This window comes from Mesoplodon densirostris, chromosome 4 (assembly GCF_025265405.1).
Source record: "Mesoplodon densirostris isolate mMesDen1 chromosome 4, mMesDen1 primary haplotype, whole genome shotgun sequence".
Lineage (NCBI taxonomy): Eukaryota > Metazoa > Chordata > Mammalia > Artiodactyla > Ziphiidae > Mesoplodon > Mesoplodon densirostris.
The window spans coordinates 51939210-51953572 of NC_082664.1; the positions used below are offsets into that span (position 1 = coordinate 51939210).

General features: G+C 38.0%; 1 protein-coding gene and 1 non-coding gene across 2 annotated transcripts in view; one reads left to right on the forward strand and one right to left on the reverse strand.

The window, feature by feature from the left end:
- The window catches only part of SOS2 (SOS Ras/Rho guanine nucleotide exchange factor 2), a 103652-nt gene that overhangs the window by 30928 nt on the left and 58361 nt on the right, over positions 1 to 14363 (forward strand). The window contains exons 3-5 of the mRNA XM_060096256.1: positions 1236 to 1367; positions 2302 to 2466; positions 11467 to 11670. Of these exons, the coding sequence (XP_059952239.1) occupies positions 1236 to 1367; positions 2302 to 2466; positions 11467 to 11670 (501 nt within the window). The remainder of the gene's footprint in view (positions 1 to 1235; positions 1368 to 2301; positions 2467 to 11466; positions 11671 to 14363) is intronic.
- TRNAG-CCC (transfer RNA glycine (anticodon CCC)) lies at positions 6611 to 6683 on the reverse strand. Its single transcript has one exon. It is a non-coding gene; the product is annotated as a tRNA-Gly (tRNA).

Genomic DNA, 14363 nt, shown 5'->3' on the forward strand with positions numbered 1-14363 from the left:
GAAATCAGGATGGTGGCTGCCTATGAAGGGTGAGATTAAGATGATAGAAATTTTCTGTAATCTTGATTAGGGTGATGGTTACACAGGTGTAAGCATTTTTCAAAACTCATTCAACGGTACACTTAAGATCTGTGCATTTTACTGCATATAAATATTACCTCAATAAAGGACTAGTATAGAATAAACATTTTACTCGTTGATTAAAAATATATATATACATATATTATACCTCTAAAAGATCGTGTGTAATTCAGTGCTGAAATATTTGTTTTGGCTCAGTTACATGGGAGTATTTCTAGATTTTTAGAAATATCAGTCAGTATAGCTTTTAAAAGTTACTTTGGCATTATACTGTTTATATGACCTTTCTTTTGAAGATTGTTTCTATAACAAGGCAACAACTTCCAGTGTAAAGGATAATCTTAATTTGGAGTAATAGATCTACTAAGATTTTTAGGGACTCTGGGAATTAAAACATTTGTTTCCCTGTTCTCTGCTGTAAGAATTGGACATAAGTAAATATAATAAAAGTATACTTTTCAGAAGCTAAATATGTTAGAAGCTGAGAATATAATTTTAAAAATAGGAAATCCTGCTAAATTGGAGTTTCATTCAGTTATCATTACTTCTCATTATTCATGCCAATTACTGGTTACATTTAAGATTAGATGAACAAAATAGTAACGTAAAAGGCTTGGATTATTTTTGCCAAGAGATATATTTCTTTAAACCATTCTGAGCTCTGCCACACACTTGATCCTTTAAGAGGTACATGATATTTCTTCTTTTAAAATTCTTCTCTATAAAGCTCTGAGATTAGCAGGAGAGAGACTGCATAATAATTATTAATAATGAGTTAACTTCTGCTAGGTAAACAGTTTTAACCCTAGAAACCTTGACCTTAAAATCACTGGTAGAGTATTTTATGTTTGCTTTAATCTCCCCTAATATTATTACTTTTTCCTTTTTCCATTTTATCTTAATTATGCTTACACTTAAAGCTTTCTGTTTAAACTTCACCTTTTTTTCTCACCCATGGGAATTATGTGGAAGAATCTTGATAGCATGTTGATCTTTTTTTTTTAAACAAAAAAATTTCATTTATTGCAGGAACCAGAATATGCTATGTTACTATTAACTGCTGGTGTTATGGATGATGATGAAGTTTAATTTTGTATTAAGTTTTCTGTATATGAGCACTTCTATTAACAGTAGTTCTGCTGTGATCTGAACAGGAACGAGTTCAAAAGACCTTTCCTCATCCAATTGATAAATGGGCTATTGCTGATGCACAGTCTGCCATAGAGAAACGAAAACGAAGAAATCCTCTCTTACTGCCTGTGGACAAAATCCATCCTTCATTGAAGGTAGAACAAACAAGCAAACAAACAAAAAACAGGCACAGAAAAGCATTGGGGAGGTTATTTTTAACAAATAATACTTTATATAGTATTTGTGTATTTATATAGCATGGTCTTATTGTGTATGTGCACTTGAGTGTGTGTACACTTGTTTATACACATACATATATATGTTTCTTAATATGTGTAAAAAACAAAAAGAAGTATGCTTTGATGAAATCATATTGCTTTTCAAATAATATTAAAGGTTAATGATAAGAAATAATGCATCTTTGTGGCATCTTCTAATGATTGCTACCTCTGATTGACTTCCAGCTTTTTGTTGATTAATAAAATATATAATGCAAAAGCTCCTGTGAGTTCAGAACTGTTTTTAAATTAATCTGTATTTATCACAGATATTTTTCTATACGTTGGAAAAGTTGTCTAGGGAATATTATTTAGTCTATAGAAAATAATTGGTGTACATGGATTTCAATACCATTTGGTAGCAATTTCAAGACTCCCCCTCCCCCCACCCAACACACACACATACACACATCCTCCCCTTAGTAGAAACCATTGTAATTTGGGGATATTAATTAAAGCAAGATCCTTGAAGATAGCAGATACTTGTCAGATGGGTTTTGGATAATGTATCAAGAGGTTTTCAGGGAAGTCCAGTCCAAGATTTCTGTCTTAGAATCAATCATCTCTTCTTGTTTGATATTAAAGGCAGATTTGTTAGATTAGGTGTCTCTTAAAAAAAAGAGAGAGAGAGAAAGAAACCCTGATACTGAGCCAACAGCTCATTTTATATCCTGTGGTACCTTTGAGTTTAGACATTTGGTTTATAGAAAGTTCTTTATAAGCAAGAATGTTAAGTAAAATTTTTAAGTGCTTAACTGCTACTTGACAGTGCTGCCATTTTTTGGAATTAAATTGTTTATTTTTTCCACAGGAAGTTTTAGGGTACAAAGTGGACTACCATGTGTCCCTATATATTGTGGCTGTACTAGAGTATATCTCAGCTGATATTTTGAAATTGGCTGGTAATTATGTTTTTAATATCCGACATTATGAAATATCCCAACAGGACATTAAAGTGTCAATGTGTGCAGATAAGGTAAGTGTTAAAAGGTATTTAAACTTAACCTGAATGATAGAGACTATATGTCACTTATACCTCTGTTTTTTAATACATGATTATATTAGTGATTTTTATAGTTCCTGGTGTTGGAAGACAGAAAAATGGTGGCTTTGCAGACTAACAATGATATTTTCGGGTTTTTTAGCATGTGACAGGATGAGAATCTTTTTTTCCAGCAAGAATTTTTTATCTACAGGAAAAAATATCCAAAGCCTCAAACCAGTTTAAGAAAAGTAGTTTGAGTTTTGTATTTTAAGAAAGAGAATAAATACAGAATATTCAGATACGTTTAAGTTTAAGAAGTAATTTTGAAAAACATGCTTTGATTTCACAGCATGGGTCATTGGGGCACAGGTAGAGAGAAGAAGACTTTGCCATGCCAAAGTTGCTTCCTTTTGATAATTTTTTGTTACTTATCTTCTTTCTTCCTGGCTGTAAGCTACTGAGGAAAGAAATTGAGTCTTTTCTTTATTTTCCTCTCTCCTCCTTTTCTTCCCTTTCCACTTTCCCTCCTTTTTTTCTTACTTTCTAAATCAACATTTTTGAGTACCTCTTATGTGTCAGTCACTGTCCTGAGCATTGAAAATACAACAGTGAACAAATCAGCAATCCCTGTGTTAGAAGGAGTTTATTTTAGTGGGAAATAAAAGTATTGCAACCAAATAATTGCAGCACAATGTAATTAAAACTATTATACAAATAAATCAAAGGTGGTGGAGAAAGTGAGTAACTCTGGCATAGGGGGGACCAGGAACATTTCATAGAGAAGATACCTGAACTAGACCTCTAAGGGTGAATTACCCCAGGACCTGGCACATGCCAGTGGTTCTCCACTTTGCACATCAGAATTACCAGAAAGCTTGTAGAGAATACCGATGCCTGCATTCACCCCCAGAGCTGATTTACTTGGCCTGGGATGGGCCTCTAAGCCTCAGTTATTTTCAAAATTTTTGAAACTATCACAGGTGATTCTGATGTGCAGTTATGATTGAGAGTGATTGTACTATGCCGTAGTCTCAAAAATGATTTTTCACTTAAATTTCATAGTAGACATTCCTTGTTATTTCTATGTTGACTTCTGAAAAAAATGAAAAAAAAATGATTACATGTTTTTTTTAACTTTGTTTCTAGCTCAGACTTTTAGAAAAGTTATATGTACAATAAAAATACTCCTCTGTGCCCTAAACCCCTTGAGAGTAGGTTGCCAACATAGTTTAGTGTGTCCTACAAACAAAAACATTTTCCTGTATAACCACGGTACGACAATCAAAATCCAGGAAATGAATGTGGATACATTATATTATGTAATCCTTAGACCCCGTTCAATTTTTGCCACTTGCCCCAGTGATGTCCTTTAGAGCAAAATGATCCAGTTCAGAATCATGTGTTGTGTCTAGTAGTCATGTATCTTTTTTCTCCTTGTTCATTCTGGAACAGTTCTTCATTCTTCCCTTAACTTTTATGACCTTGACGTTTTTAAGGATTATACCTGTTAATGTTCAAAATGCCCCTTCCTTTAGTTTTTTCTGATGTTTTCTCTTAATAAGATTTAGGTTATGGATCTGTGGCAGGAATATCATAGGAGTTCTTCTCATTGCATTTTCTTACACGACATACAATTTCACTGTATCCCATTACTAGTGATGGTCACTTTGATCACTTGATTAAGGGTTCATCCTCTAGGCTTCTCTCCTTTAAAGGACTCCTTTCCCTTTTGTAATTAATAAATATTTTGTGGAATATTTTAAGGCTATGTAAATATCTTGTTCCTCATCACACGTTAAATTTATTTATTTTGTTTATTTTAATATGGACTCATTGATTCTTATTCAGTGGAACATAACCTGTTACTTCATTATTTAATATTCAGATTGTCTCAGATTTGGCCAGTGGGAACGCCTTCAATTTGGCTTCTCTGTCCCTATCATTCTTTGAACACTTTCTTTTGACACAAGATGCTCCAGGTTCAACTTGTTCTTTACCTGCTGCTCAAGCCTGGAATTAGTTGGTTTCTAAAAAATCCTGGTTCCTTTTAGTGGAGAATGGTATTTAGAAACCAAGATCTTGGTGCTAGATGAGCTCACTGATATTGGAGTGTCACTGCTCTGGTCTCTTAGAGGGCAGAATTAGGGAGTGTGTGTGTGTGTTTTTGTGTGTGTATACATACATACATACACATCTATATTTATTTCTCATCTATCTTTATATAAGTTCACAGATCTCTTCAGTCCACATTCAAAACCACAGGATTCATTTTAGCCTCCCCTTTTTACACTTGTAACTCCCTTATCTGATAGGGAGAAACCTGGCTCCTGTTTTTCTTAATATATTTATTTATTTGATCAATCCTTCTGTATGTGACCAGTCTCCCAGCAGGCCTCTCTCCCCCCGCTGGTGTAGGCACCCTATTTTGGCATAGAAACCCTTCTTCTTTGTATACATTCTCCTGACTCCCCTCAAGTCCTGACAGTCCCATGTTGCACCACTGCTGCTGCTGGACCACCTTCCCATGCAGATACCCTCCTTATCCACTAGGGCTCCAGCACCCTGAATCAAGCTGTCCTATCATATGGATAGTCTCTTTACTCCGAATGATCTCTAACATCTTGTGCCAGGTCTTGAGCCTCCTCCCCCCCCCCCCCCCCGCAGTAAACACCCTCCCTACTCCTCTCAGGAGCTAGCACGCTGAGGCAGGCCCCCTCAGCTTTTCCTCACACCCTCGTGTAGGGATTCCTACCTTATTTGCCCTGTTCCTCCCCTCCCCCTGCCCTCAAACAGTGGCCTTGGCCAGGATTATTGAGGGACTGTGGGAAGGAGAGACTTTATTCCATATCTGAGTCAGTTACCTTTTCCATGACTCTTTTTAAAGGCAAAAGTAGTTAAATTCTAAACAATTACACAGTCTCTGAATTACAAGAGACCAATCCACACAGGTTTATCACAGGATATTGAATATATCAGTAGTTCCCTGTGCTATACAGTATGACCTTGTTGTTTATCCATACTATGTACAATAGTTTGCATCTGAATTTCCTATTAACTGTCATTCACGAATTTTAATCTCTCTTCTGGACTACATTAGATAAGACCAAACTGTTTTTCAGAATAAGTCATTCTGTTATTTAAAGCTTTTTTCCATGTACTAAATTTTTACCATTTGAGACTTTGAAAACCAATCTTTTTGTGACATGATTTTCAGATCTCATTATTGCATTGCTCTTACACTGTGATTTCTAAAACTAAAGACAACAGTCTAGATTTGGTCTGCCCAACACAGAGTACAATGAAAGGCTCACCTCCTTTATTCTATATGCTGTTCTTTTATAATTTCAGCATTAACTTTTTTGGGCACACATATCACTCTGTTTACTTAATGAATTTGCAGATGTCTCAGCTCCCTGGGACTTTCCACATGAGATACTCTTATATCTTTGATTTCTTACAGCTTGTGCTGTTGATATTTTTTTCATCTAAGTTTGAACTCAAGTTTTTCTCTATAAAACTTCGTAATGTTATTGAGACTATGCTCTAGCATATCAAGATATTATAAAAATTGAATTTTGTCATTCATCATTGTAGATATCATACCAGCTTTTTGTAATATATGCCAGTCTGAGAAACTTAGTTTGTTTTAGTTGGAATTATTTGTTAAAAATATTGGAAAAGTTTAAGAGATGAGATTTCTCACATATGTTGTTAGAGGCATCCTTCCAGGTTAATAAATTACCACTTTTTTTCACTATGGCCTTTTCGTCAGCTACTGTTTTACCTCTTTGTCTAATTCAGGGGTCAGCAAACTTTACCTGCAAAGGACCAGATGGGTGGCTGAATATTTTAGGCTTTGTAGGCTATACGTCTTTCTTAGAACTACTCATCTTTGCCTTTGTAGCAGAAAGGAAGCCATAAACCAATGAGTGTGGGCTGTGTTCTAGTAAAACTTTATTTACATAAAGGGCAGGCTTACTGTGGCCTATGGGCTGTAGTTTGCCCATCCTTTTCTTTACTTTCTTTTTCTTTAACATTTATTTATTTATTTATTTGGCTGAGCCAGGTCTTACTTGCAGCATGCGGGATCTTTGTTGCCGCATGCGAGCTCTTAGTTGCGGCATGCTGGATCTAGTTCCCTGACCAGGGATCGAACCTGGGCCCCCTGCATTGGGAGTGCAGAGTCTTAACCACTGGACCACTAGGGAAGTCCCCTGCCCATCCTTTTCTACTGTGATTCCAAGTTTGTCATGAGAGACTGTCCTAGGTTTAGCTAAGATACAGATGGCTTTATTTGTGGGACTAGTCATGTGAATGGATTAATGAGATTAGTGTGACATGGTGTGGTCTTAGTAAATCTAAACTGATATCCTGTGATCACTATTTCAAGAGCTCACAAACCATCTGTTTAATAAACTATTCAAATAAATGCTTTCTAGGAATCTGTGTAACTTCCTAGTCAAGGTCGTATAATTTGATAGAGAACTTGAGAACCAACCTTTTTTCTACACTTAAAAATAAAAGTAACATTTGACTATATGATGTATTCTGGCACATCAAAGATTGCTGAGAATAGTTAGATGGTCATAGGAAGGAATTTTAGAGCTCAACCCCTAATGTACTTGTCACTATTAAGGAAAATAATATTCAGACTGGAAAAATAAAACATACATGCTTAGGAGGAAAATTGATGTTTAAGAAAGGCAAGAGAGAGTAAGAGAGCACAGAGCTGCTCTGAAGAAGTTTATTTCTGTGAGCCCAGATGTTATAGAAGTTGAGTTCTTCTGTATTTTTTCTTTTGTTGTAATATTACTCCATCTGTTCCAAGAACCAATTCTCCTTTATTATTCTTGTTGTGAACATGACCAAAAAAATGCCTTTATTGTCCTAACATTTATTCTGATCTTTAACTCACTTGGGCTTTAGCCTTTCAATACAAGTTTAACAGTTTACAAACATAAAATGAATATATGCTCTTTTTTTTAATATAAATTTATTTATTTATGGCTGCGTTGGGTCTTCATTGCTGTGCGTGGGCTTTCTCTAGTTGCGGCGAGCAGGGGCTACTCTTTGTTGTGGTGCGCGGGCTTCTCATTGCGGTGGCTTCTCTTGTTGCACAGCGTGGGCTCTAGGCACGCAGGCTTCAGTAGTTGTGGCGCGCAGGCTCAGTAGCTGTGGCGCACTGGCTTAGTTGCTCCGTGGCATGTGGGGTCTTCGCGGACCAGAGCTCAAACCCGTGTCTCCTGCATTGGTAGACAGATTCTTAACCACTGAGCCACCAGGGAATCCCTACATATATGCTCTTTAAGTATCTTTTGTGCATTTACTGTGTATCAAATGCTGTGGATTTTAAGATGAAATCATGGCTCTTATCCTTAGAAATGTCAATATAAGTTAGGTGCTTATATAGAAAAGAGAGAGGATTGCTAATGGAGGACTGAAGCCAATGGAAAAGATTTTGATAGAGTTCAGGGAGAGTTGGGAAAAGCTATACAAAGACAATTATATGTTAGCTAAGTGATGAAAATGGCTAGGGATTTATCAGATGAATAAGTGTGAGGGTTGGAAGGAAAGAGAAGTAGGAGCAGACATTCTAGACAGGAGAATAGAAGGAACTGATGAGATTTAAGAGCTGTTTCTGAGTTGGACTTAACAGGATTTGGGGACTGATTTGGTGTGGAAGTTGGAGAAGTGTTAAGTCTAGGGTAGTGACAAGTTTTCTAGCTATGAGAGCCAAGGAGATGATGCTGTGATTAGTGATTCTGAAGTAGAGTGTACATGTATAGGTTTGTCAGACAGAGATATCTAGCAAGCTTCTGGTAACACTTGCCTAGGGTCCAGAGAGATGCTGAGATAAATGTTTAGGGAGTTATTATCTAGTAACTGAAAATCGTTTAAGAAGATGAGCTCACTCAGGAGGAAGTACAGTAGATGTTTCAGACTGGTGGCCTGCTAGTGAATAGGGACTCCAGGTTTATTTCTTAAAATTTTGAATTATTTGCAGTCTGTTTATATTTACAAATATGAAAATTCTTCATAAAAATCTAGATTCCAGACTCTTCTTGAAAAAAGAAAATCAAAAGGCCTGGCAGAATAGCTGGCATTGAACATTGAACAATGCCTTTCTTCTTTAGGTGCATGCACCTTCTAGTTTGCCACACTCCCCATCACCTCTTCTTATGTATTAACATGATATTATCTACCTGACTCCTATAGCATTTACATTCGGGATTTTGGGTGTTGTGTGACCAAAGCAGTTCCAAAAATGGAACCCTGCAGTGGATGTTGGAGAAGGTGAGTAGTAGAGAAGGAGGCCTCACTGACAGAATGGTGTATGAGAAGCCAAGTGAAGAGAAAGTTTTAAGAAGTTCTGGTCAGCTGTGTTAATAACTAGAGAAAACAAAGAGATATTCAAAGGTCATTAGTGAGAGCAGTTTCAATAGAGTAGTGAGCTTGAGAAGTAAGAAATTAGAGCAAGTACAGACTACTTTAAAAGTATCTCTGGTGGGGAAGAGAAGACTGTTCCGTGTCATACCTTCTGTTCTTTTGCGTATCTGCTTAAAATCAGATTTCATTAGCTAATTCTCTGTGCAGCCCCAGTGGTTCCTTCAAAGGTCTAATGTGGCTGGGAATCACAGGTAATGATGGCAGGAAGGTAAGTTTCGTGGCGGGGGGGGGTGGGCAATGAGGAGAAGATGGATTTTTTTTTTTTTTTTTTCTTTTTGCGGTATGCGGGCCTCTCACTGTTGTGGCCTCTCCCGTTGCGGAGCACAGGCTCCGGATGCACAGGCTCAGCGGCCATGGCTCACGGGCCCAGCCGCTCCGCGGCATATGGGATCCTCCCGGACCGGGGCACGAACCCGTATCCCCTGCATCGGCAGGCGGACTCTCAAACCACTGCGCCACCAGGGAGGCCCGAGAAGATGGATTTTAAAGTATCACAGGAGATGAGGCTAGGGAAGTGGGCTGGGATTAGATTGTGAATGGCCTTTATCTTCATGAACTTAGAATTGTGTGCTGAAAGCAATGAAATCCAGTGTCGTTTTTAGGTAGGGTATGACACAAATTTGGTTTTAGGAACATAATTTTGAATATGGGGTTGGGAAGAAACCAGTGGCAGGGAGATCATATTGCAAGACCTTTTAATAGATGTTGTGATTGCTTAATAGTCTGATTTGAAGCATGGAGGGGAATGGAGAGAATTGACCAGATTTAAGAAATATTTTTGAGTTAGATTTAAAAGAAGATCGGGAGGGCAGGGTTCATGTTTATTTTGCTTATTGCTGTGTCTTACCAACATCTGGCACAATTTCTGGTGATCAATAGATGTTTTTGAGAATGAATGAACGAATATCTCATATTGTATTGTTAGAATTTCCTCTCATCCCCTTGAAATTGTTTTACTTTCTGGAGCTTCCTTTTTGGGATTGTGCCTTCTTTCCCCCCCTAAACTCTAAGAAAGTAGTTTTCAGTCAGTCTGAAGTATATAATTAAGTAGGTTCAATTTTTCTTTTCTTTTTAAACTATTTTTAATTCTAAAAAGTATGGTCACCTTTTTCCTATTGCTTTTTTTTTTTTTTTTTTTTTTTGCGGTATGCGGGCCTCTCACTGTTGTGGCCTCCCCCGTCGCGGAGCACAGGCTCCGGACGCGCAGGCTCCGGACGCGCAGGCTCCGGACGCGCAGGCTCAGCGGCCATGGCTCACGGGCCCAGCCGCTCCGCGGCATATGGGATCCTCCCAGACCGGGGCACGAACCCGTATCCCCTGCATCGGCAGGCGGACTCTCAACCACTTGCGCCACCAGGGAGGCCCTTCCTATTGCTTTTGATATACAGCTAGTTCTTGCCTGTTGGTTGACTTAAATCCATAGTAGCAATCTTTACTATTTTCTGAAAGGGGAAATTGTCACTATAGCAGTTTAAGCATCTGTGGGGTGCTTGATTTTTTTTTTTAAGATTTATTTATTATTTATTTCTTTTTGGCTGTGTTGGGTCTTAGTTGTGGCACACGGGATTTTCATTGAGGCATGTGGAATCTTTCGTTGTGGTGTGCAGGTTTTCTCTCTCTAGTTGTGACGTGCAGGCTCTGTAGCTATGGTGCGTGGGTTCCAGAGCACGTGGGCTCTGTAGTTTTGCGGCACGTGGGCTCTAGTTGAGGCGGGCAAGCTCAGCAGTTGTGGCACACGGGCTTAGTTGCCCCACGGCATGTGGGGTTTTAGTTCCCTGACCAGGGATGGAACCTGCATCCCCTGCATTGTAAGGCGAATTCTTTACCACTGGACCACCAGGGGAAGTTCCAGGGGATGCTTGATTTTAACAAATGAACTTAATAGCAGTTGTTGATATAGTAAATATGCATCAGAAAAGCATCAAGCTGTTAATATATTTTGCATATCATTTCACTTTTCTCCTTTAAACTCTACTCAAGTGCATTTAAGCATCCTTACAGTAGGGCAAAGAGCTACCATTTTGAATGCCTACTGTTTGCCAGACCTAATAGTATGCGTTTTATGTCCATTACTTCATTGAATTCTTTCATCAGTTACATTTTACAGATAAGGGATCTGACTTTCAAAAGAATAAATAACTTGTCTGTAATCACAGGTAAGTGGTAGAACTGGAATTTTGGTTCAGATTCTTGTTCTCCAAATGTGTGCTCTTTTTGCTATTATATATTTTATGTTTATGTGTGCATATGTACCTGTATTTATATACACACAGACATACATGTATATGTGTACATATATATATATATTTCACTGTTAGATTTATCTTATTTTCATAAATATTTATTTCTCCATATCCAGTTTTATTTGAACATTATCTCACTTCAACTTTTCATATTTCTCTTATTTTGGATTTTCTCTTACAATTTTAGCCTGTAATACATACAACTCTCATTGTTTAATAATGTTTTAATTACAAGTACTTTAAGATGGTCTTATAACAGTAAGGAAAATAAGTTTATCCATTACTGATTTATATTTCTTAGGTTTTGATGGACATGTTTGATCAGGATGACATAGGCTTGGTTTCTCTTTGTGAAGATGAACCTAGTTCTTCAGGTGAATTAAACTACTATGACCTTGTCAGAACTGAAATTGCAGAAGAAAGACAGTATCTACGGGAACTAAATATGATCATAAAAGTGTTTCGAGAAGCTTTTCTTTCTGACAGAGACCTGTTTAAACCTTCTGTAAGTACCTTTTTGGGTTTGAAACTGTCTACCCCAAAAAGTCATATAGTAGCTTAAAATCATAAATAGTAACTTCATATACTTTATGAGTATGTAAAAGAAATATTGTTTTATATAGTATTATGGGGTTGTTTAGCTTTGTCTATTTTTCATTTTTTCCAGATATTTTGTTGAAGTATAGTTGATATGCAATATTATATGAATTAAAGGTGTACAACATAGTGATTCACAAGTTTTAAACGTTATACTCCATTTATAGTTATTATAAAATATTGGCTATATTCCCCAGGTTGTACAATATGGTAAGTCCCCTACATACGTACCTTCAAGTTGTAAACTTTCAAAGATGCAAACATGCCCCTGTATGCCAGCTTTTGTACTGTACTACTGTACTTTCCAAGGTACCGTACTGTAAGATTAAAAATGTTTTCTTTATATTTTTTGTTTGTTTTTTATGTATTTGTGTGAAAAATATTATAAACCTATTACAGTCCGGTACTGTATAGCCGATTGTGTTAGTTGGGTACCTAGGCTGACTTTGTTGGACTTACGAACAAATTGGACTTACAAACCTGCTCTCGGAACGGAACTCGTTCGTATGTAGGGGACTTGCTGTACATCTTGTAGCCTATCTTACACCCAATAGTTTTTACCTCCCACTCCCTCACCCCTATATTGCCACCCACGCCCTCTGGTAACCACTAGCTTGTTCTCTTTTATCTGTGAGTCTGCTTCTTTTTTGTTATATTCACTAGTTTGTTGTATTTTTTAGATTCCACATACACTTGATATTTGTCTTTCTCTGTCTGACTTAATTCATTTAGCCCTCCAAGTCCATCCATGTTGCTGCAAATGGCAATATTTCATTCTTTTTCTTATGGCTGAGTAGTATTCCATTGTGTATATATACCACATCTTCTTTATCCATTCATCTGTTGAGGGACACTTAGGTTGCTTCCATATCTTGGCAGTTGTAAATAATGCTGCTATGAACATTGGGGATATTGTAGGTTTTTTAATATGTGAATTGTTATACTAATACAATAAGTGCAGTGACAATGAAAATTAGACACAAAATTAGGGGGATTACACTGGAATAAAATCTTTATTCGGGCTTCCCTGATGACTCGGTGGTTAAGAATCCACCTGCCAGTGCAAGGGACATGGGTTTGAGCCCTGGTCCAGGAAGATCCCACGTGCCGCGGAGCAACTAAGCCTGTGCGCCACAACTACTGAGCCTGCGCTCTAGAGCCCGCGAGCCACGACTAGTGAGCCTGCGTGCCACAACTACTGAGCCCACGCACCCTAGAGCCCATGCTCCGCAACAAGAAAAGCCACCTCAACGAGAGGCCTGTGCACCGCAACGAAGAATAGCCCCTGCTCGCCGCAACTAGAGAAAACCCGTGCGCAGCAACGAAGACCCAACACAGCCAAAAATAAAATATTTAAAAAAATAAAAAATCTTTTTCTACTGTGCAGTATTTGAGATTTATAGTCATTCATTTGAAGATGGTGAAAGAAATGTATGGTCTAGAAAAGAAAGACTTATGCTTTTTCCTGTCTCTTGGTAAGTACATTAGGGTGTAGTTTAAAGTTTTCCTAGTGGAACTTTTGAAGAATAAAAGTTTATACAGAATGTCAAATAAGCAAAGGCAGAGCTCCGCTGTTGGAAGACAGCTTAGGAATGGGGTGAGTAGGATGGGGATCCAGGGAGACTTGTCCATGTTTTTCCTACCTCTCTAGGTTCTGAAGTCCACTCTAAGGAATCTAGCTAGACAAATACTGTTTTGTGGGGTTTTTTTAAAATTTAGATTTATTTTTCTTTCCTTCATTTCTCACGTGATCTGTTTTTTCTTAGATGTCTGAGTGTCTTTCACTTTATTTTTTTAATGACTTTAAAATTTTTTATTTATTTATTTATATTTTTTATTTTTGGCTGCTTTGGGTCTTCGTTGCCGCGTGCAGGCTTTCTCTAGTTGCGGCGAGCGGGGGCTACTCTGTTGTGGTGCACAGGCTTCTCATTGCGGTGGCTTCTCTTGTTGCGGAGCACAGGCTCTAGGTGCATGGGCTTCAGTAGTTGTGGCCGTGTGCTCTAGAGCTCAGGCTCAGTAGTTGTGGCGCATGGGCTTAGTTGTTCCGCAGCATGTGGGATCTTCCCGGACTAGGGCTTAAACTCGTGTCCCCTGCATTGGCAGGCGGATTCTTAACCACTGTGCCACCAGGGAAGCCCTTGAGTGTCTTTCACTTTAAATATTTGGCTTTTCTCTTACTTCCTGACTTCCTCCCCCAAATAACTATTACATGAGTTAATAGGAGTGATGCTCAGACACAGCTGGCTGAGTGCTTAAGATTAGGAACTGATTTAGCTTTTTTTCCTTTTTAAAATATTTATTTATTTATTTGGCTGCACCGGGTCTTCGTTGTGGCATGTGGGGTCTTTTAGTTTCAGCATGTGGGATCTTTAGTTGTGGTATGTGAACTCTTAGTTTCGGCACATGGGATCTAGTTCCCTGACCAGGGATTGAACCCGGCCCCCTGCATTGGGAGCACGGAGTCTTAGCCACTGGACTGCCAGGGAAGTCCCTGATTTAGCTTTTTCATTCTTAAGGTGTTTTTTAATTGGCTTTTATCCTTTTTTAAAAAATGCATATTTAATTTAACATTTGATAATAACTCCTACTGGACACACTGCC